The sequence below is a fragment of the Mustela lutreola genome, chromosome 3, assembly GCF_030435805.1.
Source record: "Mustela lutreola isolate mMusLut2 chromosome 3, mMusLut2.pri, whole genome shotgun sequence".
Lineage (NCBI taxonomy): Eukaryota > Metazoa > Chordata > Mammalia > Carnivora > Mustelidae > Mustela > Mustela lutreola.
In genome coordinates this window covers 190,805,791-190,831,684 of record NC_081292.1, presented here as the reverse complement: position 1 = coordinate 190,831,684, position 25,894 = coordinate 190,805,791, and the positions used below count along the sequence as shown (strand labels likewise).

The following is a 25,894-nucleotide window of genomic DNA, read 5'->3' as shown; positions in this document are numbered from 1 at the left end:
TTTTCTACTTCCAAATAAAATCCAATGACCTAATGGATTTCTTTCTTGCTTTAAACATATTAAAATGTCTCTTTTATCTCTATTTTGCATTTTGTTAAATATATGAAGGATTTGGTACATTTGTCACTAATGTTCTCGCTGTTGTTGTCACTGTTGTTGTTGTTGTCATGGTTTGCTTTGATCCGCAGATGATGATAGGAGCATCATGACAGAACAGTTAGAAACTATTCCTAAAGAGGACAAAGCTGAAAAGGAAGCTCGGAGACCATCTCTTGAGAAACATAGAAAAGAAAAGCCTTTTAAAACCGGGAGAGGCAGAATTTCCACTCCTGAAAGAAAAATAGCTAAAAAGGAACCTAGCACAGTCTCCAGAGATGAAGTGAGAAGGAAAAAAGGTTCATTTCACCATAACTTCTTTAAAAAATGTTTTTGAATTCATTATGACTCTTTTGTAGAAGAAACTTCCTAACAGTGGTAACTAATTATTTATGAAATTCCGTTCGGTTTGGCTCCAAGTGTTTATTTTCTCCTGATGGTATGCTTTCTTGTGTTTTCTTTATTCGTAGCAGTTTATAAGAAGGCTGAACTTGCTAAAAAAACAGAAGTTCAGGCCCACTCTCCCTCCAGGAAATTCATTTTAAAACCTGCTATCAAATATACTAGACCAACTCATCTCTCCTGTGTTAAGCGGAAAACCACAGGTGACTCTTCAGTTCTGCAATGTGGCTGGCAAACATAGACATGTATTTTTTTTTTTTTAATCTCATTCCTGTAGAAGCTTCTTCATTTTGTTTTTCTTCCAAGAATCTTAGCAGTCATGAACAATTTTGCTATTAAATGTCTTGTATCATTATTCTTTTTTTTTTTCCCCCTCCCTGCAGAAGAGGTCATGACCATCTGTTTCTTTGTCATGCTCAGACTTAGCAGTGATTTTATCTTGGCATTGTGCTCTAGTGTCACGTTCTGGGGATTCCTCTTTTCATTCTGTGTGTTTGGTTAGATGATGACGATGAATATAACCGTGGTATGCATTCTCATTATTTTGCTTATTTATCTCTCTCATGCTTAAACCCATACTAGATTTGTCCTTTTTTCTACATGGTTACTGCCAAATCTGTTACTGATGTTGATGAATTTGCCAAGAATGAGTAGTGATTTCAAGATTGAAAGAGAAGCAAATCTGGGGTAAAATTGTGATTGCAAAATTACTTTGCTTCAGATGAAAGGGGAAAAAAAAAAGATGAAATTGCTTCCTCATCCCATTAGATTTTATCCCTCGTATCCAAAATTAGCAAGGCTTTCAAGTCACTGTACTACGTCTCCTCACTGACAATTTGTCATTGGGATTTTCTTAAAGTGTTGGATTCAAACTGCTCATTTTTCTATATAATTGAGTATTCAGAATTCCCACATAAATCTCCTTCCCCCAGAATTTCTTAGAACTTAGGTGTATTTCTATGTTGCCATCTTCTTATTTTTTCTGTCTTCTTCAAATATACGTGTTTTTAATTTCTTAAAAAGGGGTGAAATGAGGAGCGAAACTTATTACAAATCACAATAAAAGCTCATACAAATATCTATAATGCAAACTCTATTCCTAAATTTCAGTGCAAAGTATTCATTTTAATGTATAATTATCCCAGGATAATCTTAATTTGCAATGCATTTTATTGTAACATTTATTAAGTAGCACAATTGCAAGCTACAAAATTAGATATCAAATTGCTAAATCCGAAAGGAATATTTACCTTTACATTGTATATTAGAAGTGCCTTTATATAAGGGTAAAAAAAAAGAGTGCCTTTATATAATCTTTTTGATGGCTTTAATGATTAAGAGAAGCATTAACCTTTGTAAGAAAAAGAAAATCAAGGTAATCTATGGTTTTATGTTAGTCAATAAAATTTCAAGTATTCTGTGTTATTCATATGGGAATCATCTCATGAGCTTTCCTCCAAGTACTAATCTTTAAGGCAATATTTGAAAGTGGATGGCTCATAAATTATACAGAAACCTTGATGTGATAAAAGTTCAGGATGAAAAGTGTTTCTCAGAAATTGCTATGATACCTCCAACTCTTCTATTCTAATTCACTTGCTTTTAATTTGGAATTTTACTTCTAATTAGACAAATGCTTGAACAGGCAGGCTCTCTTGGTTGGGCATAAAAATCCTATATCATGTATAAGAGGATGAAAGAATATATCAGCATTATGGAGTTTTGGAGGAAACATCAAATGTTTTGGTGAAGTGTTTGACAGGTTATTGGTATTCGATTTACCACACTGAGAATGAATTGCCTTTTTAACTCATTCATTAAAGGAAATTTAAGATCTTTGGACTAATTAGGATCTTCCCTTAGTCTGTTCAAATATTAAAATACTCAAGCAGATAACATATACCGAACACGGATGTTATTGGCTTGAAGCAAACTGTATGTCACAGAAATTTAAGAAATATTACAGAACTATTAGTAAAACATTATTTGCACTACTTCTTAGAAAAAAAAATCATTCCAGAGTCTGTGAATAATCTTACTAGCTAGCCCTAAATAGCATATAACATCTTGTAGACAGTTATATTGGTGTTAGAGTTGCACGTGATTTAAGAATTCTTTTTGAAATTCATTTGGAGTGCTTATAAGCATAAGCTTTCCCCCCCTGGGATTTTCTCCTTTCTGAAAGAAAATAGGAAGAGGTAACTATACAAGCTTGTGCCTTACGTTCTCTAAGAACAATTTTTAAATAGGGATAGTCTTTCCAAAACTCAAAGGATTGTTTTCAATCATGAGAAAATATTCGAGTCAAGTCAGGTAAGTCACCAACTCTCACTGCTGGAGATAGTGGAGTTTAAAACTGAAACCAGAGGTATAAAACAGCACCAAGAGAAACAACAGTAACAGATGTGGTAATAATTTCATACAGGAAGTGCATGTATAGAACATGTTCTGTATTACTGAACTTAAAATTCCTCTCGTGTTTTCTTTCCTTGACAAGCTATTTTTCTTCTCATGTGGTACATTTCACATCAAACAAGTGTGTCATTTATATTGTGAAATGAAGTAGTACAGAGGGAAAAGGGTTGGCTGAGTTTGGAATAAGAAATGTAGGAATATCTGTGGGTATGCTATTGGCTACAAAAAGAGGGCTTGGGAATCTCCATGAACACTCTTTAATATCGTGCCAACCCTAGAAACCAATCACTCCCCCTTTTATTAAATTCTACAGCATTGGATTGTTGTTCTGTGACTTTCATTCTAAAGGATCTATGCTTGTGTAGTAACAGTATTTAGAGGTACCATGGTAACCAATAGGAAATTATTTGGTGTGCTTACCTGTGCCTTGGTACACCTGGGTTATATTAATTAGCACACACTATAGCGGGAGCCACATGCTAGAATGTTCTTATTCAGGTTTCTTCAGTTTCTCAATTCAAATCTCAAAATAAGCAAAATTTTGCTTTGCATTATTCTGTTGACACAATTGAGTATCCAAAAGATACTGAAAAATTCATTTGTGTGGTTGTTAAGCCACTAAGTTTGGGGTTGTTTTTATCTTCTTTTTTTTTTTTTGACAGCAACAGGTGGTGAATCAACTCAGGCTTCCAGTGTATTTAAACAGGCAAAGGATAAAGTCTCTGTGAGTAAAATATTTTTTTTTCTTGCTTTCTGCTTGAAGTTCCCTTTGGTATTGGTGGCAACATCTCAATAACTTTAGATATACAGTAGACTTCAGCTGTTTACTCTTAAATATAATTTTAAATCATTCATTCACCCACAATGATTCTTGGTGATATTGGGGCATGTCTCAATGTCTTCCGGAATGACATGTGATAGCAGTTGGTGAGGGCAGAGCTGGGATGTAGGCTGCCTCTTTTTTAGTAAAACGGAAACAAATGATAATCTGGCAAAAATAAGGAAACTCAATTTATTTACTTTTCACAGAATTGAGATAAATCATTATGATCAACACTAAAGTGTATTTGATGTACATTTTCATTATTGTTACCACAAAATAAGAATATGAGAAAATTAAACAACGTGGTTGAGCAACTATAAGTAAAAATGTATCATAATCCTTTTACCTAAAGAAAACTACAGTAACCATTTTGATGTAAAATCTTTATTTTTCTCTACTCATTTTTAGGTATATTAACATAAATGGGAACACTGCATCAGTTTTTTAACTAAACAATAAACAGATTTCCCTGTCGTTAAACGTTCTCATACATCACTTTAATGACTACATTGTATTGTGTTTTATTTATTTATAGTGATACACTTGTTCAATTCCTTATTGTTTGACTTTTAAACTATTTTTATTACCATTTTAACAATATATTGAAGAAATCTTTTTGCTTAATCTGTGGTTGCATCCATATGCTTTTCCTTAGGATAATTTCCTAGTAGTGAAATTAACTGTTTTAAGAAGAAAGTCTACATTTAAAGTTTCGCTACACATTGTCAAGTTGTCCTCCAGAAAGGTTCTAATGACTTATATGTCCTCTAACTGTATATGAGAGTGCCTACGTTCATTATTATTACTAGATATTCCTATGCTTTTTCTATATTTGTCAAGTTATGGAGCTAAAACGTTTTAATTAGGTTGCATTGATGATACTTAACTTCTTCATGTTTATAATCTTTCGTATTTGGTTTTATTTTATTTTATTTTTTATTTGATTGACCATTATTTTTTAAATTTCCAAAAGACCAAAGCCAACATGAAGTATTTTACTCTTTTCTGACTGAAGGGAAAAAAAAAAAAAAAAATGAAAAGACTACTAAGAGGGGCACCTGGCTGGCTCAGTTGGTGGATCAATTTGTGATCTTGGGGTCATGAGTTCAAGCCCCACATTGGAAATAGAGATTACTTCAAAATAAAATCTTTAAAAAAAAAAACACTACTAAAGAATTCCTAAAATTACAACAAATGGTTTGAACAATGTTAACTAGTAGTGCATCACAATGTTCTGGAGTTTAGACATCATACAATACATAAATCACGAGTCTTTGTTTAGCATTCTAACAACTGGTAAGATTTTGATGCAAGCAGTACAGCCACTCTGGGAAACATTGTAGAGTTTCCTCAAAAAGTCAAAAATAGAGCTACCCTACAACTCAACAATTGCACTACTGCGTATCTACCCCAAAGATACAAATGTAGTGATCCGAAGGGGCACCTGCATCCCAAAGTTTATAGCAACAGTGTCTACAATAGCCAAGCTATGGAAAGAGCCCAGATGTCCATTGACAGATGAATGCATAAAGAAGATGTTATGTATATACAATGGAATATTACTCAGCCATCAAAAAAAAGTGAAATCTTGCTATTTGCAACAACATGGATGGAACTAGAGGGTATTACACTAAGTGAAGTAAGTGAATCAGAGAAAATCATTTATATTATTTCACTCATATGTAGAAAAACAAAAAAGAAGAGTATAGGGGAAGGGAGGGAAAAATAAAGCAAGACGAAATTAGAAGGGGAGACAAACCATAAGACCATTCCTCTTAATCATAGCTGGAGGGGAAAGGGTAGTGGGTGGGGTAACTGGATGATTAACATTAAGGAGGACTAGTGATACAATGAGCACTGTGTCTTATATAAGACTGAATTATTGAACTCCACCTCTGAAACTAATAATACACTATATGTTAATTGAATTTAAATTAAAAAAAATAAAAATAAAAGGGTTAAGAAAAATAAATTAAAAACTGGTAAGATTTTAGATTTCCATTTTTTTTACTGTGAAAAATAGAAATTCCTTTCCAATGACAGCCAAACTTTTTATATCATTTTGAACCTAAGGGACTTTATGTTAATTTAAAAAATTGATTTTTATATAATGTTTTCAGACATATTCCTGAACATACAGCAAGCAATAGAATCCATATATTGCTTTGGTAAATATTGGGCTTGAGAATACTGTAACTTCAAGATTTCTTTCTCTTTACCTCTTGTTTCTGGTGGGGAACGAGTGAGTTGTGTTGGTTGAGAGCAGAGTTATGAAGCAGGTCAGGTCCAGGTCTTGAACATTTATTAGCTATATGATCGTTTTCTCCATATGTCTTAATTTTCCAAAAATAAAAGGAGGAATAAAAATTCCCGTATCCTAAGTTAGTTATGAAAATTAAATATTGTTAATTATAAAACAGTATACTGTATAGTGCCTAGAGCATAATATTTATTCAATAAACAGTGATAGTCATTGTTGTTGCTATTATTTGAAGGGTCAAAGTCTTTAGGAGCGGATATAGAAAGTAAGTCAGGTTTCCCCCCATTAAAAAAACATTTTTAATTGGACATTGTTCATAAAACTTTTTTTTTGAACTTTTAATTATTTTTTGACTTTTAATTCCAGTTAGTTAACATATGGTGTAATCTTAGGTTTGGCTGTACAATATAGTGACCCAACACTTCAATCCACCACCTGGTGCTCATCACACACAACAAGGGCACCATTCCCCCACCCACCTCCCCTCTGGAAACCTATCAGTTTGTTCTCTATAATTAAGAGTCAGCTTCTTTGTCTCTCTCTCTCTCTCTCTCTCTCTTTCTGCCTCTTTTGCTCATTTATTTTGTTTGTTTGAAAAATATTTAGGAAATTTTCAAGTACCTTTGTCATCAAATAACCTAATGAGAATTTGTGGTTGATGCTTACACTTAGGAAAAACACCATGTACATCTTCTGACACAAAGCTAATCCTTAGAAATACCATCTCACCTTTCTGAAGAAGAGAGATTAGGCCACGATTCTTTCTTTTTCTCGTTTAACATTTTTTTTTCTTTCCTCATAACTTCATCCTCTTCTTAAAAATTTCCTAAAACCCCAAGACCAACTCTTATTTATCTGTGATTTCAGTACATCCATCAGAACAATTCTTTGTGATTTTTCAATTGATCTTTATTGTGAACCTGACCTATAATTCTTCATTTCATTTGTGGTGTATTTGTTGTGTTTTGTCTTTGTTCTGAGCAAGTTGTCTCTTAATTTGAGTTAATGCAGTTATTCCATTTTTTTTTCTTTCCCGTATCACTTTTGAAATTTGCTGTTCTGTGGCTAGCCTTAATTAGAGAAGAAATACCTGGGTCAACCCAGGCCCACCAGCCACACAGGACACTGGGTCTATAAAATAAGAAGTGATGCGTGCAGTCTGTTAATGGATCTGCCCCCATTAAAGTGCCTGTGGAACTTAAAACTTGAGATAAAGCCATCAATCTTAACTGCTGTTTTTGTAACAGCTATATCATATTAATTATTGAAGACAAGATATTCTTGGGTTCATCATACCTTTCTGTATTTTTAACAAAGTCCCCCCATGAGACATGTATATAGCATGTGAACATTAGTGTCCTTCCAAAGCTGTTCATCCAACCCACTGATTTTCACTTGCTGACTATCTCTCAGGGGACTATTGATGCCTGGAATTTCTAACACATTATACAAACTGTGGTCTATGCATAAAAATGTTACTAATTCTATAGGATAACTTGGCCCCCAGTAGGCATTTTACTCATAAAATGAGCTAATTTTATATAAAATCTGTGATTTTCTGATGAAGTCAATGTAGATATGTAAAAATATATTTTCTCAACTTTAAGAAAGTATTTTCTATTATGAAGTCTTAAATACACCTTGTTCTAAAGTTCTTGAAATGTGATCAAGACATTGATTATAAATATACCTCCAAGGTTATATTTATTAAGGGAACAATTCCAACCAACTCTCAAGATGCTTTCCAAATAGAGTATCATGGGAGACTTATGGATTAACCAGAACTTATATGTAGAATTCATGAAGAATATTTTGGTCTATATTCTCATATGTGAATATTCTTAAGTTAGTTCCAGTTAAAAATGAGTTACTCAATGAAAATCTCTTGTTCTAACATAAATATATATTCCTAGCATTGATTATAATCATTTATCATGTGGTCTTATTAAAAGTTGGCATTTAATTTCTTATATGTTTATACATTTTTTTATTTTCCTTTTATTTCATAGTTTGATTTATTTTGTGATTTTGTTTGTTTTCTTTCATGGCTAGAATTCTACCTTGTCAAAGATTCCTGCCTTACAGGGTAGCTCAAAGTCCCCAAGATCCAGTTCCGCATGCCTTAGTACGTCTCAAAGGGCTTCATTTTCTGACAGTTTTTCAATACAGTCCACCTCAGCAGGCTCCACAGACCGTTTGCCATACTCAGAATCAGGGAACAAGGTAAGGCAGCAGGTCAACTGAAGGTTCAGAAAAGAAAATAATTTTGGAGGTTATAAGACACAATTCAGTAAATATATAAAAAACAAAGACTAAACTTTAAAATATTTGACATATAAACCATAAAGCCTCTTAAACACAAATGAAAGCCTCAATAGTTATTAATAATCAATCAGTTAAAAAAAAGTCTCTTTCTAGGTAGACTGTTCATTATTATTTATTTGTTTATTTATTTATTTGGTGTTTTGTAGAATTTCAAACACAAACCAATAAAATAAAATGTATTCTACATAATACTACACATACTATATGTAATAAATATATATTATTCATAGTGTATAACATATAATATTGTATCATCTAATAATGGCAAATTCTATTTAATATAATATACCATTTGAACTCAATCAGACACATCAGGATTTAATACTCCCTCTGCTACTACTTATCAACTTGGTGATCTTGGAAAAATTACATAAACTAATTCAGCCTGTTTCCTTGGCTATAAAATGCACATAGTATTTTGTGGCAAGAATTAAATCATAAATGGATGAAAAGTACTTAGAATTCCAATCACATAATGGACATAAGTGGTATGCATGCAATGTCCCTTGCAGCCCTTTCTGATTAATAAGTTATTATGCTGATGAAGATTTTTTTAGTAAAATTATTAATTCACTGGAGATTACTTGAGTAAATTCATTTTACCCATTTATTATTTAGAATTTGAATTTCATGATCAATTATTAGAACTAACTCCAAAATAACATATTTTATAAAACTTCTAGGCAAATATAAACTCTTTCTAAGTTTCAAAGTAGAAATGCTTATAAATATATGAAATTCAGTAGTATATATTAAAAGAAATTTATCTATCAGCATGAGAGGAAAAATAGAGCAATGTAATCACTTTGTGTAATTGAAGATTGACTAGAATCCAATTTGTTTTTCCTCCAATCAGGATGGAGTAACCAAGAGCCCAGAAAAGCGCTCTTCTCTGCCCAGACCCTCCTCCATTCTCCCTCCTCGTCGTGGTGTGTCAGGAGACAGAGATGAGAATTCATTCTCTCTCAACAGTTCCATCTCCTCTTCAGCCCGGCGGACTACCAGTAGGTTTATTTTCATTTGGCTTCCTTTTTAATCCTTTAAGTGGCATAGAGCTTATTATGTGTTTATATTTTACGTCTTCCAAGGAAAACACACACTGAGAACAGATTATATTTCCTCCAGGAATCAGAAAATCAAACTATTGATGGATCCAAAACACCTGTGTGAGTTAAAATGATTGTTGTGGAAAATGAGACCTACTAAGAAGTAATTAATAGAGAAAACCAATAGTCAGGAATTTTTTAAAAAATATATATCTATTTAAGCTTAACCTCTTAGGAATCCAAGTCCTAAAATCTTACTGGAGACCCAATAATCAAAACATCAGATTCTGCTCAATTTGTTAAGAATTTGCATTCCAAAGAGGGTTTACACATCACATGTTCAGAGCAATAGTTTCAGCTTCTTTTGATTGATGGCCCGTAATGAACTGGTTGGCAGTTATCACAGTTTTAATAAAAAAATACAAAAATGTTCCAATCATTACGCACTCAGGAGTTGTGTTACTACCAAGATTATCTAGTTAAGGCATGGATTCAAATTATTTTCATAAACATGTTTCTATTACAACAAGAATAGTTACCATTTATTGAGCACATATAGATGCTAAAACCTGAAGACACGTTTTTCATTCAATTTAAATAACAGTGCTGATGGTTAGGTATTAATAACCTCATTAAATCTACTGATAAGAAAAAATAGAGTAACTTGTCCAATGCTACTAAGATAGAAAGTGGTTGAATTTGGTTTACAGCTCACTGATAACTTCACAACCTGCTCTCTTAATATCTTCTTTATATTTATTTGGAAGAAATAGTACTAGAAAACTGCTATGTAGAATCGCTTGGAGAATATAATCTCTGTCATTTAAAACCCATTCAAAATGGTAGAAATTGCAACTACTATCTTATTTTAGTTGATTTTACCACTTAATTCCTAAAATATTTAATAATAGTTGGCCCGCTTCAAATGTGACTATTTTGTATGGCACTTAAAGCATGTTTTTTGCCTAAAGTGAAAGTGTTTATTGTATTTCAAGCAGTTGTGACCTACACACCACTTAGTTTCATGAAAAATTAACACTCTTTGAAATACATGCCAGAAATACTTTAAAATCACTGAACTCTTTCGTAACGAAAATATTCAAATGAACTAGCAAAGAAGGCAATTAAGAGAGTAATCTCTTGAGAAAAGACCTTAACTCCAAATATATGGAGTTGGAATTGGGCATCAGTAATATAGATGCTGTTCAGATAACCAACTTTGAATTATGCTTCTATTTGTGGTTATGGAAGCAAAATGGCATTTTATCCATAAATCCACATCTTCAAACCACTGTGCTCTGCCTTTTAAAGTGCATCTGCATACAAATTGTTTTTATTTCTGAACCAATTCTATTTTGACTTTCTAACTCATGTTCATAAGTATAATGTATTTTATTAGGCGGTAATTAACATAATTCATACTCTGATAATCTCAGGGCATAGGGTTTATTTTCTCTCTATCTAGCAATAACTAAAAAGCATTAAGACAACTAGAAGAGCAAGCAATATACCTCCTCCTGTTTGCCCATCATCTCTATAACTGCGCATAGACATGTCGTGGCATTTTGTAAAAGAGCTGAGAGAAACAAAGCTAGGCAGTTAGCCCAAGTGGAGAGAAAGGCATTGTCATTGAGGAGTTGACAAGATTAGTAAGAACCAAGATTAATAAGCTGAACAAAGTAATTCGTGAATATGTATTTTTCATAAATATTTTTTAAATTGCTTTATTAATTCAGATTTAACTTGGTTTCAGAACAAATAGGAAATGCTCAACTTTGTCGTTTTGAAGACAAGAATATAATTTATTACACTACAAATTGATTGTATCTGTTGAACAGTGGTGTTAGGGCTTAATGCTTTTGGTTTTTCTTCATTCTTCAGATGTAACACAAAACCTTCATTCCTTAGTTTTCTGAAGTTTAACACCATTTTCTATGAGTATAGAAATGACCCTTACTTTAAAAAATTTTATTTCTTTTAAGGAAACTTGTTCTGCACATGCAGAATATTGCTTCAGCTTAGTCTCCATGAAGTAACCTCAACACACTGATAAATTCTGAATCCAATTTGTACTATTAAAAAAGGAAATATGTTGAACTTCTACTGTGTTCAGGTCCCATGAAAGGCATCAGTGTTAGGTACAGTGACAAATAAGAGAGAATATCCTGTTCCCAAAAAGACCTGAGCTTATAATATTAATAAGAATATTAATATTATTATTAATATTAATATGACTTCATCACCTTCATCATCATGACACCAATGTCATGATGAAAACATTTAAGGAAGAAATGAAGTTTCTGAAGAGATTTTTCTTTTTTTTTTTTTAATGATGTTATTTATTTATTTGACAGAGAGAGATCACAAGTAGGCAGAGAGGCAGGCAGAGAGAGAGGGGAAAAGCAGGCTCCCCGCTGAGCAGAGAGCCCGATGCGGGGCTCGATCCCAGGACCCTGGGATCATGACCAGAGCCGAAGGCAGAGGTTCTAACCCACTGAGCCACCCAGGAGCCCCTGAAGAGATTTTTCTGAAGGACACAGTGACTGACTCAAACATCGAAAACTCAGTCCAAAAACAAACTATGTACAAAGGAAGTTGGATGTGTCTGTATCATCCTGGTTTTGAAATGTCCTTTTTGTGGAAAGTGATAAAAGTCATAGAATACACACTAATTTATTGCATAGTCTTCTTATATCCAATTTCATATTGTTGGTTGAGGAGTCTACCTATCGTTTGCCCTTATGTTAAAAAAAAAACAAAGGACACAGGGCAACTTTCGCTTCATACATAAAAACTGTTCACTGAAAGAAGTGAAATAATTATGTTTCTTCAGGAGACCGAACCCAGACCAATGGGTAAATAAATATTGCCTGTAGATTATAATTATCTATGAAGCTCTCTTGAGCTCACTCTTTGTAATTATTTCAGCAAAGATTAATTATCCCCTTTCTCAGGAAGAACTTCCCACACCAATGACTCAAAGATCCCTTCTACTTCATTGATTTAAAAGTTAATGAGTTATACCTTTATCCTCTACAAAATTTCTAGAAGATTTATTGATCCTACAAAGTATACATACTTAGTAATAAAAAATAAAATTTATGCCCTTCCTGTAAAATACCCAAAAAAGTGAAGGAATTTGAATAATAAATGTAAACAATGTAAATAAGTGCCCTATTATTAAAATCCATGTGTTATTTTAAGCCAAAGATTTTTAAGGCTAAGAAACTAAATATTGTATGTGGCTTAGAATTTAGTATCATCTGGGTAAATGAGACTCAATGTCCTCATTCTTAGATTAGGAACAATAAAAGCTGTCTCTAACTACTGTGTTTGTTGGTCATCAAATGTTTGGTATTCACAAAAGGGCTTTGAAATCTGTAAGGTGGTGTAGTCTCATCTATAGTGTTACGCTTTCAAAAAAGTATTGGAAATGGCATTCCAACACACAGTTACAAAGTTAATATGAAAGAAATATAATATAGGAAAATAGGAGGAAGAAGTTAAATAATAAAATGACCCTAAAGTCAGGTTGAGGCAAAGAGATGCATCTCACAATAGCCTATATAATTGACAGTGGCCGGCGGGGTGGGGGTTACTAATTTGACTCCAAACTGCAAACTAGTAACGAAAACATAAGAGAAAACAATCGGGCACAAGATTCACTGTGATTATGTTATTAAAATATCCTATTTTTCTGGGGGCACCCGGGTGGCTCAGTGGGTTAAGCCTCTGCCATCAGCTTGGGTCATGATTTCAGGGTCCTGGGATCAAGCCCCACATCGGGCTCTTTGCTCGGTGGGGAGCCTGCTTCCCCCTCTCTCTGCCTGCCTCTCTGCCTACTTGTGATCTCTCTCTGTCAAATAAATAAATAAAACCTTTTTTAAAAAGTCCCATTTTTCTAAGAAGAGAAATAGATATTTTTTGGTATTAAGAGCTGAGCCAAACTTCCATAAAAAGGAAATACATGATACTGTAGAACAATGTCTGATATAATTGCATAGATTTTAGTAAACACATTTGTAACTCACAGCATTCCTCAATATAAGCTGAAAGAGTAACGTTGAAATACAATTTAATAAATGACTATGTACACGGGTCAAAATCTATTGCTAGCAGTACACAGTTGTATGCCTACCTGAATCTTGGAATGAACTTATTGCACAAAAGAGCAAGTGATCCACACATCATTCAAGAAATCTTTAGTAAATACTAACCCACAAGGAACGTGAAGGGCAGACTCTTCTGCTAACTTACAGCAGATCCACATGCCTTAATGATCCCACAAGGATAAAAAATTCTGATGCCTTCATAATGAGAAGTAAGAAGAATAAATCAAGAAAACCCAAGTTCTTTCTTTGCTCTGATAGCAATGCATGTTCAAAAATGTCACCAGGTTATAAGCCTAAAAAAAGGAAGTTTCACCTTTTGGGGCATTGTTGTAATCCGCAAATCTTCTAAACTCTTTAAAAAGTTCATGTATTGTGAGTTCTAACAGCCTGAGGAAAGAGGATGTCTCAAGAATTTTCTGATGCTGTGGCGTTAGTTTGGTTTGGTTGTGTTCGTTTATATAGGGTCAGAGCCGATTCGCAGAGCAGGAAAGAGTGGAACTTCCACACCCACTACCCCTGGATCAACTGCCATCACTCCTGGCACCCCACCAAGCTATTCTTCACGCACGCCAGGCACTCCTGGAACCCCGAGCTACCCCAGGACCCCTCACACACCAGGAACCCCCAAATCTGCCATCTTGGTGCCCAGTGAGAAGAAAGTTGCCATCATACGTACTCCTCCAAAATCCCCCGCTACTCCGAAGCAGCTTCGGCTTATTAACCAACCACTGCCAGACCTGAAGAATGTCAAATCCAAAATTGGATCGACAGACAACATCAAATACCAGCCTAAAGGGGGGCAGGTAAGAATCACATGAACAACATACTTGCTGTCAGAAGTAAAATCCCACTAAAATCCCCTTCCTCACATTATAAACGAACAGTTCTTACCATGAAAGGGGGTTGGAGGTGTTAAAATGTTACTGGTTATGATTTATTGCCAAGAAATTGGATCTCGTCTGAGAAAGCTGGCTTATAAAATATCATGAAAATCACATGGCATATCCATTCCTTCTGGTTATCAGGTAAATTTGATTTCCCCATACAGGAGAATCTTTCCATTGATTGCCTAGCTGATCTTTTCTGAATGTGTCTGTTGCCCTGTGGACTTTAGCAAAAGAGATTAAACTTACATTTCTGATACAAATTAGAGTGTTGTAGTTTAGATCCTGACTGTGACCTCATTTGATGATCTTTTAGTGATTTTGCTTTTATCTCCTTCCTTTCTTCTTTGATTTCCTATGATATCTTCTACCATTTCCCCATGTTCATTCCCAGATCAACATCATTCACCAGATTTCTTCTCTGGCAACGTATGTTTAAAAAATTGTAAAGGTGGACATTCATGTTGATAATAGTTCTGAATAGTTCTGATGAATGAAATTATAGGATTAGAACTTCTCCTTAAGATTAATTGTATTGAAGAGGGTTATTGGTAAAGCTCTACCTATTAATTCTTAACTTCGGCTCCAGTACAAACATTCACTTTTTTTTTGCCAACCAGGAGCCTTTGAATTTTGCCTTGACCTCAACCTTGTTTCTACACTGTGTGTTTAGATGAAGCAACTAGCCTGGAAGGAGATAATACAAATACCATTTTGTATTTCCTTTGTGATATTGATCTGCCTTTGGGATCATTTGCCTTATCACTAAAGTGTTTATAAAACACTCATCTTGAGAGAAAGAAGAAAGAAAGTAATAATTTCCTTTGTACATCAACAAACTTGCGATGCCCTCTCAACATTCCCGAAAGACTTTCCTTTAAGTACAGTGTTCTTTTCTGCCATTCTTTCTTGTCTATCTTATATTTTCTGTCACTGATTTTTGGTGTCCCTCTTTCATGCCAAAGAAAATGTATTTTCAGGAAGGTTTAGAAGAAAGATCTTGCCAAAATGTGAAATTATCAAAGACTCCTACTCACTGCTGAAACAAAAATTCAGCATTGCTTCTTCCTTTAGCAACAAACTTCTTTGTTGTCTCTCTGTGATTCTGTTCAAGAAAGCCCAAGGAGTTATGAAAAACTCACCAAAGGATATGGGGGAAGCCAAGGGTGGTGGTGGTGGTCCATATGCCTTTTGTGGAATGACTAACATTCTGTAATAATAAAGTCATAGACAAATGCTTTTTCATAAAAATATGTTATTAAAATATGAGCTACAAGAAATTTTTTTTTTCAAGATTTTATTTGATATATATAGAGAGATCACAAGTAGATAGAGAGGCAGGCAGAGAGAGAGGAGGAAGCAGGCTCCCTGCTGAGCAGAGAGCCCGATGTGGGGCTCAATCCCAGGACCCTGAGATCATGACCTGAGCGGAAGGCAGAGGCTTAACCCACTGAGCCACCCAGGCGCCCCTACAAGAAATCTTTTTAAACAAAACAAAACAAAAAACTAATTCTGCCAAATTTGATCCTGTGATTTTATAAATCTCATATTGCTGTTGCATTCCTCAGAGTTTTGCACATCCAAGAGAATGAAATATTGGTGGCCTTTAGGAAATATAAAGCATTTTTATATAAATAAAAGCATTTTTATATAAATAAAACATTGTTTTATTTATATAAAAATGACAGACTAAGTTGAATAAAATCAATTTAGTGCCAACTTAAAAGTTTATCATTTTAATTTCTGATGAGATACCTCTTAAAAGGTTGTGACTATTATTTACATTTAAAATCCATTCTCTTTCTATAAATGTCCTTGTATGTAGTATTTTCCTTATTTAAATGTGGGGTTTACTGTCTTATAGTCCAGAAAATACTGATACTGAAAATAATATGTTTCTTCATAGAATCACAAAGGAACATAATTTATCTCAGACATTTTCTTGAAACCAAAAAGAAAATTCAACTAAAACGGAATAATTATTGATATAATTTGACGTGAAAATTCTATACTATTTGGTCCTACTCAAATGACTCCTCAACGTAGAGAGGCATGAAGAATGGTTTTAGCATGAGCTTTGCCAGAATCACTAAGGTTAAACCAATCCAAAAAAATGGGAATACTTCTTTTTCTTTCCGGTTCTTTACCATACCTATGGATATTTTTATGTCTAATTTCACTTGACTTCTGCTATACTCAGTAATTCATAAAACTGACCTAAAGATGCCTTATTCTTTTGAACTCGACTAAAACTGCCTTAAAGATTGTGGTAATTAAGGACTAATAAAGACAAATGACACAAAAATTACAGAACAGAAACAGCCTTAACTCACAGTGTCATTTGAAGAACATCTCTTCTTTCATAAGGCGAGTATTAAACCTGCTGAAAAATTATCCTATCTCAACTGCAGATGATTTGGGGAAAAAATCCACAACAGAGGAGTTATGAAGTGACTTTTGTTGGAAAACCAGGAGGTATTTCCACACTAAGATAAGAAACAGAAGGAAGGAAGATATTTGCCTCTATTTTGTGATAGATGGGATAATATGTTTAAATTAGAGGGGGAAATGAACTGGGAGATTGAGGTGTAACCGCAGTTGAACTGTCTTTGTAGGAAAAATATATCACTTACCGCTTTAACGTTATCCCGTTAAAAGCCTCAAACACAAGAAGTGAGGCAAGATTCTTTTTCTGTACATGTTAAACTGCAGGTTTGGACTGGATTGTTAGAGTTTCCACTTCAAAGAATGACTGGGAAAAATTTTATGTTAAAGCTTCTTAGAAATTGTCAAGATGATATACTCAAGACCCTTGTTCTCTGATTAAGGATGCATAACCACAGTCTGTTGGGGAAATTGAAGCTACTGGCCCGTCGTTCCCAACTATAAACTGGATAAACCTAGGATGTTGGAATGACAGTAGTCAACTCAGAATCCATGACAAGGACAGGACAATAGCAGTACTTATTGTTGGAGGCAAGTTGTGTAATAGAGATAAGCAGATATTGAGAAAAGTAGTCACACAATTCTTATTGATACATAAGGGAGCAAATTTATAGATGTAACCTTAATTCTTCTACAAGGGCTCTGTTGTTACAAAATCCAGAGTGTTAGATTGTGTGTGAATAATTTAATTTTAAAAGCTGTATTACTGCTGTTTGTGCAATCACTAAGAATTGGGAGGGGAAACAGATAATAAAAACTATATATGTCTTGGAAGTTCAACAGCTTTCCAAGTTGGGAAGCCTTATTATCTGCTTCAATTTGGGCATTTCCTGCTCTTCCATCTGTGTAGGTTGTATGCTCACAGCGATCATCACTTCTCTTAAAGGTCTGATTTTGTGTTAGAAGAGAGACTTAACTTTGTGGCTCAGTTCAGTGAGGCAAATCAAGGCCTAATGGAAGAGAGAAAAGAGATGACAACATGAGGAGCTTTACATAAAGCAATAAAGTTAATCTTTTCTGCTGAAGCACGAATTCATTCTACTGGAAAGAACATACGCAATCTTAGATTCACTGTAGATAGTGACCTTGGTTAATTTAACTCAAGGCTTGGGTAAGGCTGTCTTAGTAAGTGTATTAATTTAAAACTATTTCAATATAGTTAGCTCCCTATTCTACATCAAATCTCAATCTAAATTTTAGAATAAGTAGTGTTAGCTTTTTAAGAACACACCTGATTGATATAAACAAAAGTAGAAAAAAAATTTCTCTAAATGCATGGCATAAAAAAATTAGGCAGGAACTCAGTGAATAATACTTCTTACCTTTTCTATCAATGCATGGGCTTTTTTATAGGTGCTTTGATTTATGTGGATTACTGTTATGTGCTTTAATAAATTTCTTTTTTTTTTCCTCCATCAGCCTTATGAAGATCAGTATACAAACCACAATTTTTGTGTACTCTTGTCATAGTTGAAAGTTACTGGTGAGGTGGTTTCACAAAGGCTGTTTCCATTTATAGTTGTTGGATAGGATGGTTATTACATAGGTCATGATCTCTGCAAGGCAGTGCCTGTGGATTTGATTGCTTGCCCTCTAAGTTATATACTTCTTTGGTGAGTACTTCTTTATTCATGGAGCAGTCAGTCATTTTAGAGCAGGTGAACTAAAAGATGGTGGCATCTTCAAGCAAGTCACTCCTGCTCAAGAAGAGAACAGTACTTCTCTCTTATATAAAGAATCTTACCGAATTTGTCAGTCTATTATCTTCCCAGTTAGTGTTGCCATAGCATCTTTCTGCCTAGCAGAAAATTGATTTAGATAAATCCATTAGACTAGGACCTTTGAAGTATATCCTCACATTCTAGAAATAAAATAATCTATCTTCTATCCCTCACTTCTATATCAATCCATTGAACTAAGAAACATTGGATATCAGAGATATTCAGCTTCTCATAGCCTACATTTCACATTTTCACAAAGAAACAGAAGTCCTTACAGTACCCATATTTTGCATATATAGCTTCTAATAACATCCTTTAATGTCAAAGCTATAAATTCAAGTTCTATAATTTTGTATTTAATGAAGAGTAGTCACTTTTCTACAAAGTATGCAATTTAATGCACCTTAGTTATTGTTTGTTTGCTTTAACTTTGGTTGCAAAACATGAGGATGGCAACACTTTATTTAATACTTTCTCCCACACCTCCCACACTGAGGTTTTATCACATCAGGATTGAAATGTAAGGGTTTTGATCCTTTATAATATTATGTGAAATAATTTAATGCAAATAATGTGTTTGAGTAATACCCTACTGAAAAGTAGAGACTATTAAATTTGGAAAGTTTTGTTGTATTCTTATCATATCTTTTATTCTCCTACAACTGGCAGATTATTTTTTTAAATAATTCTAAAAATCAATCTTTTAAATAGAGTATAGACACCAACTTCCAAATTCCTGTAGATAATATCAAGGACATACAATGAAATATTAATTTTAAAATCTACCTTGGCATCTTTAAAATAAATGGTGTTTTCTTGTATTTCCTCAATAATTCCAGAAAGTCAAAGCTGTACATTCATTTTACTCATTATTTATTCAGCAGGTATTTATTGAGTACCCACTATGTTCCATAAGGTGTTCTGGATACTGAGAATATAACAACGAACAAGACAGACAAAAATTTTTGAAATTCCTACCTTTGTAGAATTTACATTCTAGGAAGAAAAACAAGTCATAAAATATTATGTAGGAAAAAATATGTCACAAAGTGAGAAAGGCAACAACAAATCAAGGAAGAGATTTAAAATATGTGGAGAAGAGATGACATGTCTTGATAGAATGACTAGAAAAGTATCAAGAAGGTGATAATTGGAGTATTTTAAGGAACTGCTGAACCACGTAGATAACTGAGGGAGAGCATTTCTGGCAGAGAAAATTGCACATGCAGAAGCCCTGGGTTGGAAGCAGACCTGGTGTGTTTTAGGAACACCAGAAGCATCAATGTGGCTGCTGCCATGTAGATATTTGAGAGTGGAAAGTTCAAGTTAAATGATTCTTTTTAAATATCTTTATGCCTATTCAAATAATAGGACTTTGCCAAGTCAAAAACCTAAGAGTCATCTTTTCATGTCTCTGTCCTCATCTTAAATCTTAAATCCACCCATTTCTCCTAGTCTGCTCTGCACCACTCTAGCACAGGATCCATTTTCTCTTGTCTGTGTCCATGCAGTAGCTGTTAAGTTTTTTAACTGGTCTCCCTGCCTCAGTTCTTTTCTCAATCTGAAATAATTTGCATGGTGTAGACAATGCTTCTCACCACACTTGTAATTTAGTATCCCATTATATAATTAGTTATTTAATGTCTACCTTATCTCACCTACTAGACTATAAACTTCATGAAATTAAGGATGAGGTCAATCCTATCCTCAGGGTCCAATACATAGTAGGTGCTCAATAAATATTTGTTGACTGAAAGTTAAATGAATGTGGTGAAACACCATATGCATGGACTTAATGAGTGGGAATGCTTGGTGCCATTACAGTTATGACCCAAAGAAACTTCCCATGTTTGGACTATAGTGAATTTTGGCTAAAAGAGTATTAGACCAGGGTATAAGCGCTGAGTTCCAAGCCCAGGTTTTTCATTATGTGACCTTAGATACTGACATCTCTGGTCCTTAGTTTTCATACTTGTATAAGAATAGGAACAACAAGGAACACCTGGGTGGCTCAGTGGGTTAAGCGTCTGCCTTCGGCTCAGGTCATGATCTCAGGGTCCTAGCATCGAGTCCCACATCAGGCTTTCTGCTCAGTGGGGAGCTTGCTTTCCCCTTTCTCTCTGCTTGCCTCTCTGTCTACTTGTGATCTCTCTCTCTCTGTCAAATAAATAAATAATATCTTTTAAAAAAAAAAGAATATGAACAACAAAATACACTTCTGTAGTACCATTTCATTTAATGTATTAGCACCATCATAATGTAGCAGTGTCTCATTTAAGCAAACCATGAGGTCACTTTAAGCTCTCAAATTCATGGTTCTACTTAGAGTATGATAGTATTTTTACATTAGAGTTTATTGAAAATATTCATTTAGTTAGTCTGATAGATTCCTTAATTATTTGTACCACAGAGGGCAAGCTGAACTTGAGTCAAAACTCAGTGCTTCTGAAGTAAGAGGAATGTAATTGGGAAAGAGGGAGCATTCAGAGAGGAAGGAGGGAATGAAATGAGTGAAATGTAGAGAATTTTTTTATATTTTCTTATAAAGTTTTGGGCATTATCTTGAGACTTTTTTAGGCCTTTCACATCTAATTTGAATAAGTTGCTTTGAGTTAGATATTCAAGGAGAAACTGGAGCTAATGCTGGAGGCAAGTAATAAATTATACTGAAACTTTTTTCTCATTATATAAAATTATGATGGCCACCACAATGAAGGATCTACTGAGTGCTAGTAACATAGAAGTAAATTTATAAGATTATAATCTAAAAGAGAACTGAAACATATTTAGTTTATTTCTCATTTATGTGGATATCATTTTGTCAAATATTTACTAAGCTCCTGTTGTGTCCTATGTGACAAAAGGGGAACAAGACAATAAGACATGGTCTCTACCATCTATGCAGGAAAGAAATGACTTTTTTTTTTCTCATTTTTCATCTTCCCCTAGTGCCTTGCCCTTGTGTAATTTTTAAGTTCTTTTCAAGCCATTTCTTTCCATCTCATTGGGCCAAAATAAGTGCTAAATAAGAAAAGTAATAAAATATCCCATGAACTTTAAAATATTGTCAACCCAGCATGAAGGAAAGCTGTTCACTGAAATGCATTATATTGAATTGACAAGGTTGTATGTGTGTGTGTGTGTGTGCGTGTGTGTGTAAGAGAGAGAGAGAAAAAAAAAGTCAATATTGTCTCAAAAGTAAAGCTCCTTGATATCGTGGGCCCTGTCTTTATGCAAGACATAAAGACATAGCCTGTCAAACTATAATTCAAGTATCATTTGTAAGGTAATGAAAAGTTTTGGAGTAAGCTTTATAAACATTAATTATTTTTTAAAAACTATGAAAAATAATTACTATTTTAGGTTTACAAAGCTAAGACCCATAGAGTCCTTTTTTTTTAAAGATTTTATTTATTATTTATTTATTTATTTGACAGAGAGAGAGACCAAGAGAGTGAACATAAACAGTGAGAGTGGGAGAGGGAGAGAGAGAGAGAGAGAGAGACCAAGAGAGTGAACATAAACAGTGAGAGTGGGAGAGGGAGAACAGGCTTCCCATTGAGCAGGGAGACTGATGCGGGGCTCGATCCCTCAACCTGAGCTGAAGGCAGATGCGACGCTTAATGATTGAGCCACCCAGGCACTCCTAGAGACCTTTTTTTGTTTGCTGTTCATTTACAAGCCAAGCAAGAACTTGGGAACAACCTTGAATCTCACATTGTTTTCATACAACTGAACAAACTCTTTAAAAGTCTTTGCCTTTATACTTGGTCCTCTATTCCTTAAAATTTTTTTTAAAAATTTAAACTGAAGAAAAAAAGGTAATGTCAATGTTTAACAATGAGGCCAATCCCTAAACTCAATGTCTGTTCTACCAAACAATTCTTTTCAAACTTTTCAGCATGATTTATTCACCTCAAGGTTTTTAATGTGGTTCCCTTTTCTGTGCTGTGTGGCACAGCCTGCATAGAAAAATTTTTCTGACCCCTTAATGGGTCCTCCAATTTATCCTTTTTCCTTTACAGCTCTGTGGAATTGTATGTTTTGACATGAGGTGTTATTTCCGTTTAAATGTGTGCTCTAATGTATTTATTGCTTGTATTTGATCCATGGAGTTTTGAAGAAGTTATTGATCAGTATAGGCAGGGTTATTTAAAATTTGAAATAGACTATAAAGTTTTTATGCATTTTAATCTGGGCACAGGGTTGTTAACAGGTTAATCTTTGAAAAATATCATCTATTCCAGAGAACTTTCATTCTTCAAAAATATCTAATGTGGTCGTATTTTTTTGGTATACGATATCTCAGGACTCTATCTAGGATGGATAAATAGTTTTCATTAAAACTGAATGCTATGGAATGGGAAATATTTTGGGGGGAGAGAGAGAGAAGTATTTTTATAATGCAAGGATGAAGAAAGGCTTCATTTAAGCACTCCTGGAAAATGATGTAATGCCAAAGGAAAACCTTAATCTCTGATAAAGTTGAAGGGTTACAGGCCACTACTACCCTTTCAAAAGAAAAAAAAAAAAAAAAAGACATTCTTTCTAAAACAACATTGGATAAAGAAGGAAGAAATTTATAGCAACTGAGGTTCATACCTAGAGCATGCCTGTAGAGCCTGGCACTATCATGTAGGAGAGCCAAGACCAGAATCTAAACTTCTGGACCCCAGTTAACTCCATATCTTGCTATCTTCAGCTGACATGTGGGTCTTTTGATAAAGAAAGCAGCATCAGATAGTGTCAAATCAAAAACAAAACAAAACAAAATCAAAAATCCCATTGCTTAAGAAATCTAAGTTGACCCTGTAATTAATGCCTCTGGTTTATAAATTGTTTTACTAAAAGTTATAAATTAGGATTGCATTTTCTTTCATTTTACATTTCACATTTCCAACTAGTGGTTTATAAATTGTTTTACTAAAAGTTATAAATTAGGACTGCATTTTCTTTCATTTTACATTTCACATATCCAATTAATCTCTAGTTCATGATGTATGTAAAGTCTGACCAAAATGTAAAGTTTTGAGAAGAGCACTCAAAAAATCAAAATTTCTGAGAACCCTGGTTGCCTAACTAAGAAGTTTTGATGCATTTAATAGGAAATAGAGACTTTGGGAGAATTTTGAACAAGGAAGAGCTTTGGAAAGATGAATCATTTGATTGAAATAATACATTTTTCCCTTCCACTCTGAATACAGAAGGAAAGATGGTCACACACTTTCAAATCATCCCATTTTGCGTTCATAGTGCAACTAAAAATTTTGGTTGAAATTGACAAGAATAAAATGTGGTTTAGAGTTATCCTTGGATAATGATTATTCAAATATTTTCCCTCCATATCATGAATATAGAAAATTAGTTCATCAAATAAAGGTTTGTTGTATTTTTTTTCTAGACCATCTCTGAGATGTTAAAATAATTTTCTCTTGACATATAGGAAGACAAAGCTCAATGGAAATTTCTTCCCCCAAAAAGTCATTTTTATTTAGACTCATCCATTGAGCACAGAGAGTTAAAAACTTGACTCTCTCACTTAAAAAAAAATAATAGTAATCTGGAATAAAATTTTGTCCTTCATAGCAACCGTCTATTTTTCTGTCTTATGCAATAGTTTCTGAGGACGGCTGGTATGGGTAGAATTAATTCTTTAAGGTGTTAATTATTGGTAAATAATCCCAGAAATCTTTGGCATGAAGTATTTTATAATTTTGCTAAAGGATAAATGTGCATCACACAGATTAGGTAAGTGCTTAGGTGCAAGTTGTCAGGCTAGAGCATAAATCTTACTGAGCTTCAAACTTTCAGTGCCCAAAGTGACTTTATTTCTGTCTGTTCAACAAGCAAAATGCTAAATATCATGCTCTACCTTATTTGAAACAAAGGCAATATACTCTGAAGCTATTGCAAATATGGAAATACATAAAGAACATGCCATTAACCCATGTCAAAGGTCTGTTTTACATTATGATTAAACAGATGTAGGTTGGGAAAGTCCCATCGAAAAAGGCCAGCTAACTGTTTCACTAGAAAATCTATAATTCTCTAGAAAATCTGGGGGAAAATCAACACAAGGCAGCCTTTAAGCTTTTGGATTTTAAATTTTAAATTGTCTCTAAGTAATGCTGGCAGTGTGCCCCCTTGGAGTTTGAATCATTTGTTTTAGAAATCATAAAAATTGCCAGTTGATTAAATGTTAGAGTCAAACAGATTCATGCAACTGAATTTGGAATTTCCATTTTTGCAACAAGTGAATCAGATTTAACATTTAGCTTTTGATCACTGGGTAATGAGTCACTTGATTGGTACTCTAATGATCTCTAAAATAAAATTTGCAAATGAAATATGAGACCCTATATATCCCCAAGGATTAGGAAAAATGCCTTAGATGAATTCTATTTCATTGCCAAAATAGACACTCAAGGAAGATAATTAAAAGGAATATTATTTGAAATAATGAAATTACTTGCTTTCTAAAAATTATTTATCTAGAGGCTTTAAATGTAATGACCTCATTGGCTTAAAGTTACTGGCATCTACATTTTATGTGAAATTCTTAGCATGTCACTGTATTTATGGTTAGATATAGACTCTGTGATAGTCCCCCCTTCTTTTTAAATTGGGATTTTTATCATGCCCAAAAGAATGACCCAATCATCATATTTTCTGACTTCAGATTTTGACAAGAGACCTTTCCCTTGGGCTGCCAATGAGAGCTGTCAATGATATTTCCCTGTAAGCGACAAGCTCCGTTGTCAGTGGCAGGCAGGCACAGCAATTTAAGCTTTTGGTTAAAAATAGTCAGGATTCAATGTCATCTTGAATTTTTTATTCTTTTTTAGCAAACACCAAGAGATATGATACCATTCTTGGAGATGGCTGTATATCTAGATATATTTATTTAGGTGTTTTTTTTTTTTTTAAGAGGACAAACTTTTTTTAAAAGAGGACAAAGCATTGAAAACATAATTTCTCTTTAGCTATTGAGGGAATATAGGGAGAAGAGTTGAAGTAGCCAAAATAAAGCAAACAAACAACAAAAGTAAACCTTTCTTTCCATGCTACATCCTCATGTGCCCTCCAAAACATGCAAAATTTAAGACACATGGGAAAATGCAACAATAACTATTACTTTGCACATTATATTACACCCTAATAATATCTATGTAGATTTAGATTTGCTATTGTCTTCAAGATGAATACTGAACTTCCTGAAAATAGAAATAAAACACCTAACCTCAAATCTCTTGGACCTAGCCAAGGCCTGGACTACCTCTACATGACCTGCTATAAGTCAGTTAACTAGCAGTCCTTGATTTGCTCCCCTCTGAAATAATGGAAAGAATGCTCTGGCACCAACCA

General features: G+C 33.9%; 1 protein-coding gene across 28 annotated transcripts in view; it reads left to right on the top strand.

Moving 5' to 3' along the window:
* Positions 1-25,894, top strand: part of MAP2 (microtubule associated protein 2) — a 292,390-nt gene that overhangs the window by 255,261 nt on the left and 11,235 nt on the right. For 10 of the 28 annotated variants that reach the window (XM_059168192.1, XM_059168200.1, XM_059168199.1 and 7 more), the window contains 6 exons: positions 189-395; positions 567-701; positions 3,576-3,637; positions 8,049-8,219; positions 9,178-9,325; positions 13,942-14,282. In XM_059168192.1, coding sequence (XP_059024175.1) covers positions 189-395; positions 567-701; positions 3,576-3,637; positions 8,049-8,219; positions 9,178-9,325; positions 13,942-14,282 — 1,064 coding nt within the window. The remainder of the gene's footprint in view (positions 1-188; positions 396-566; positions 702-3,575; positions 3,638-8,048; positions 8,220-9,177; positions 9,326-13,941; positions 14,283-25,894) is intronic. The other 18 variants (XM_059168210.1, XM_059168205.1, XM_059168206.1 and 15 more) reach the window with 7 other exon arrangements.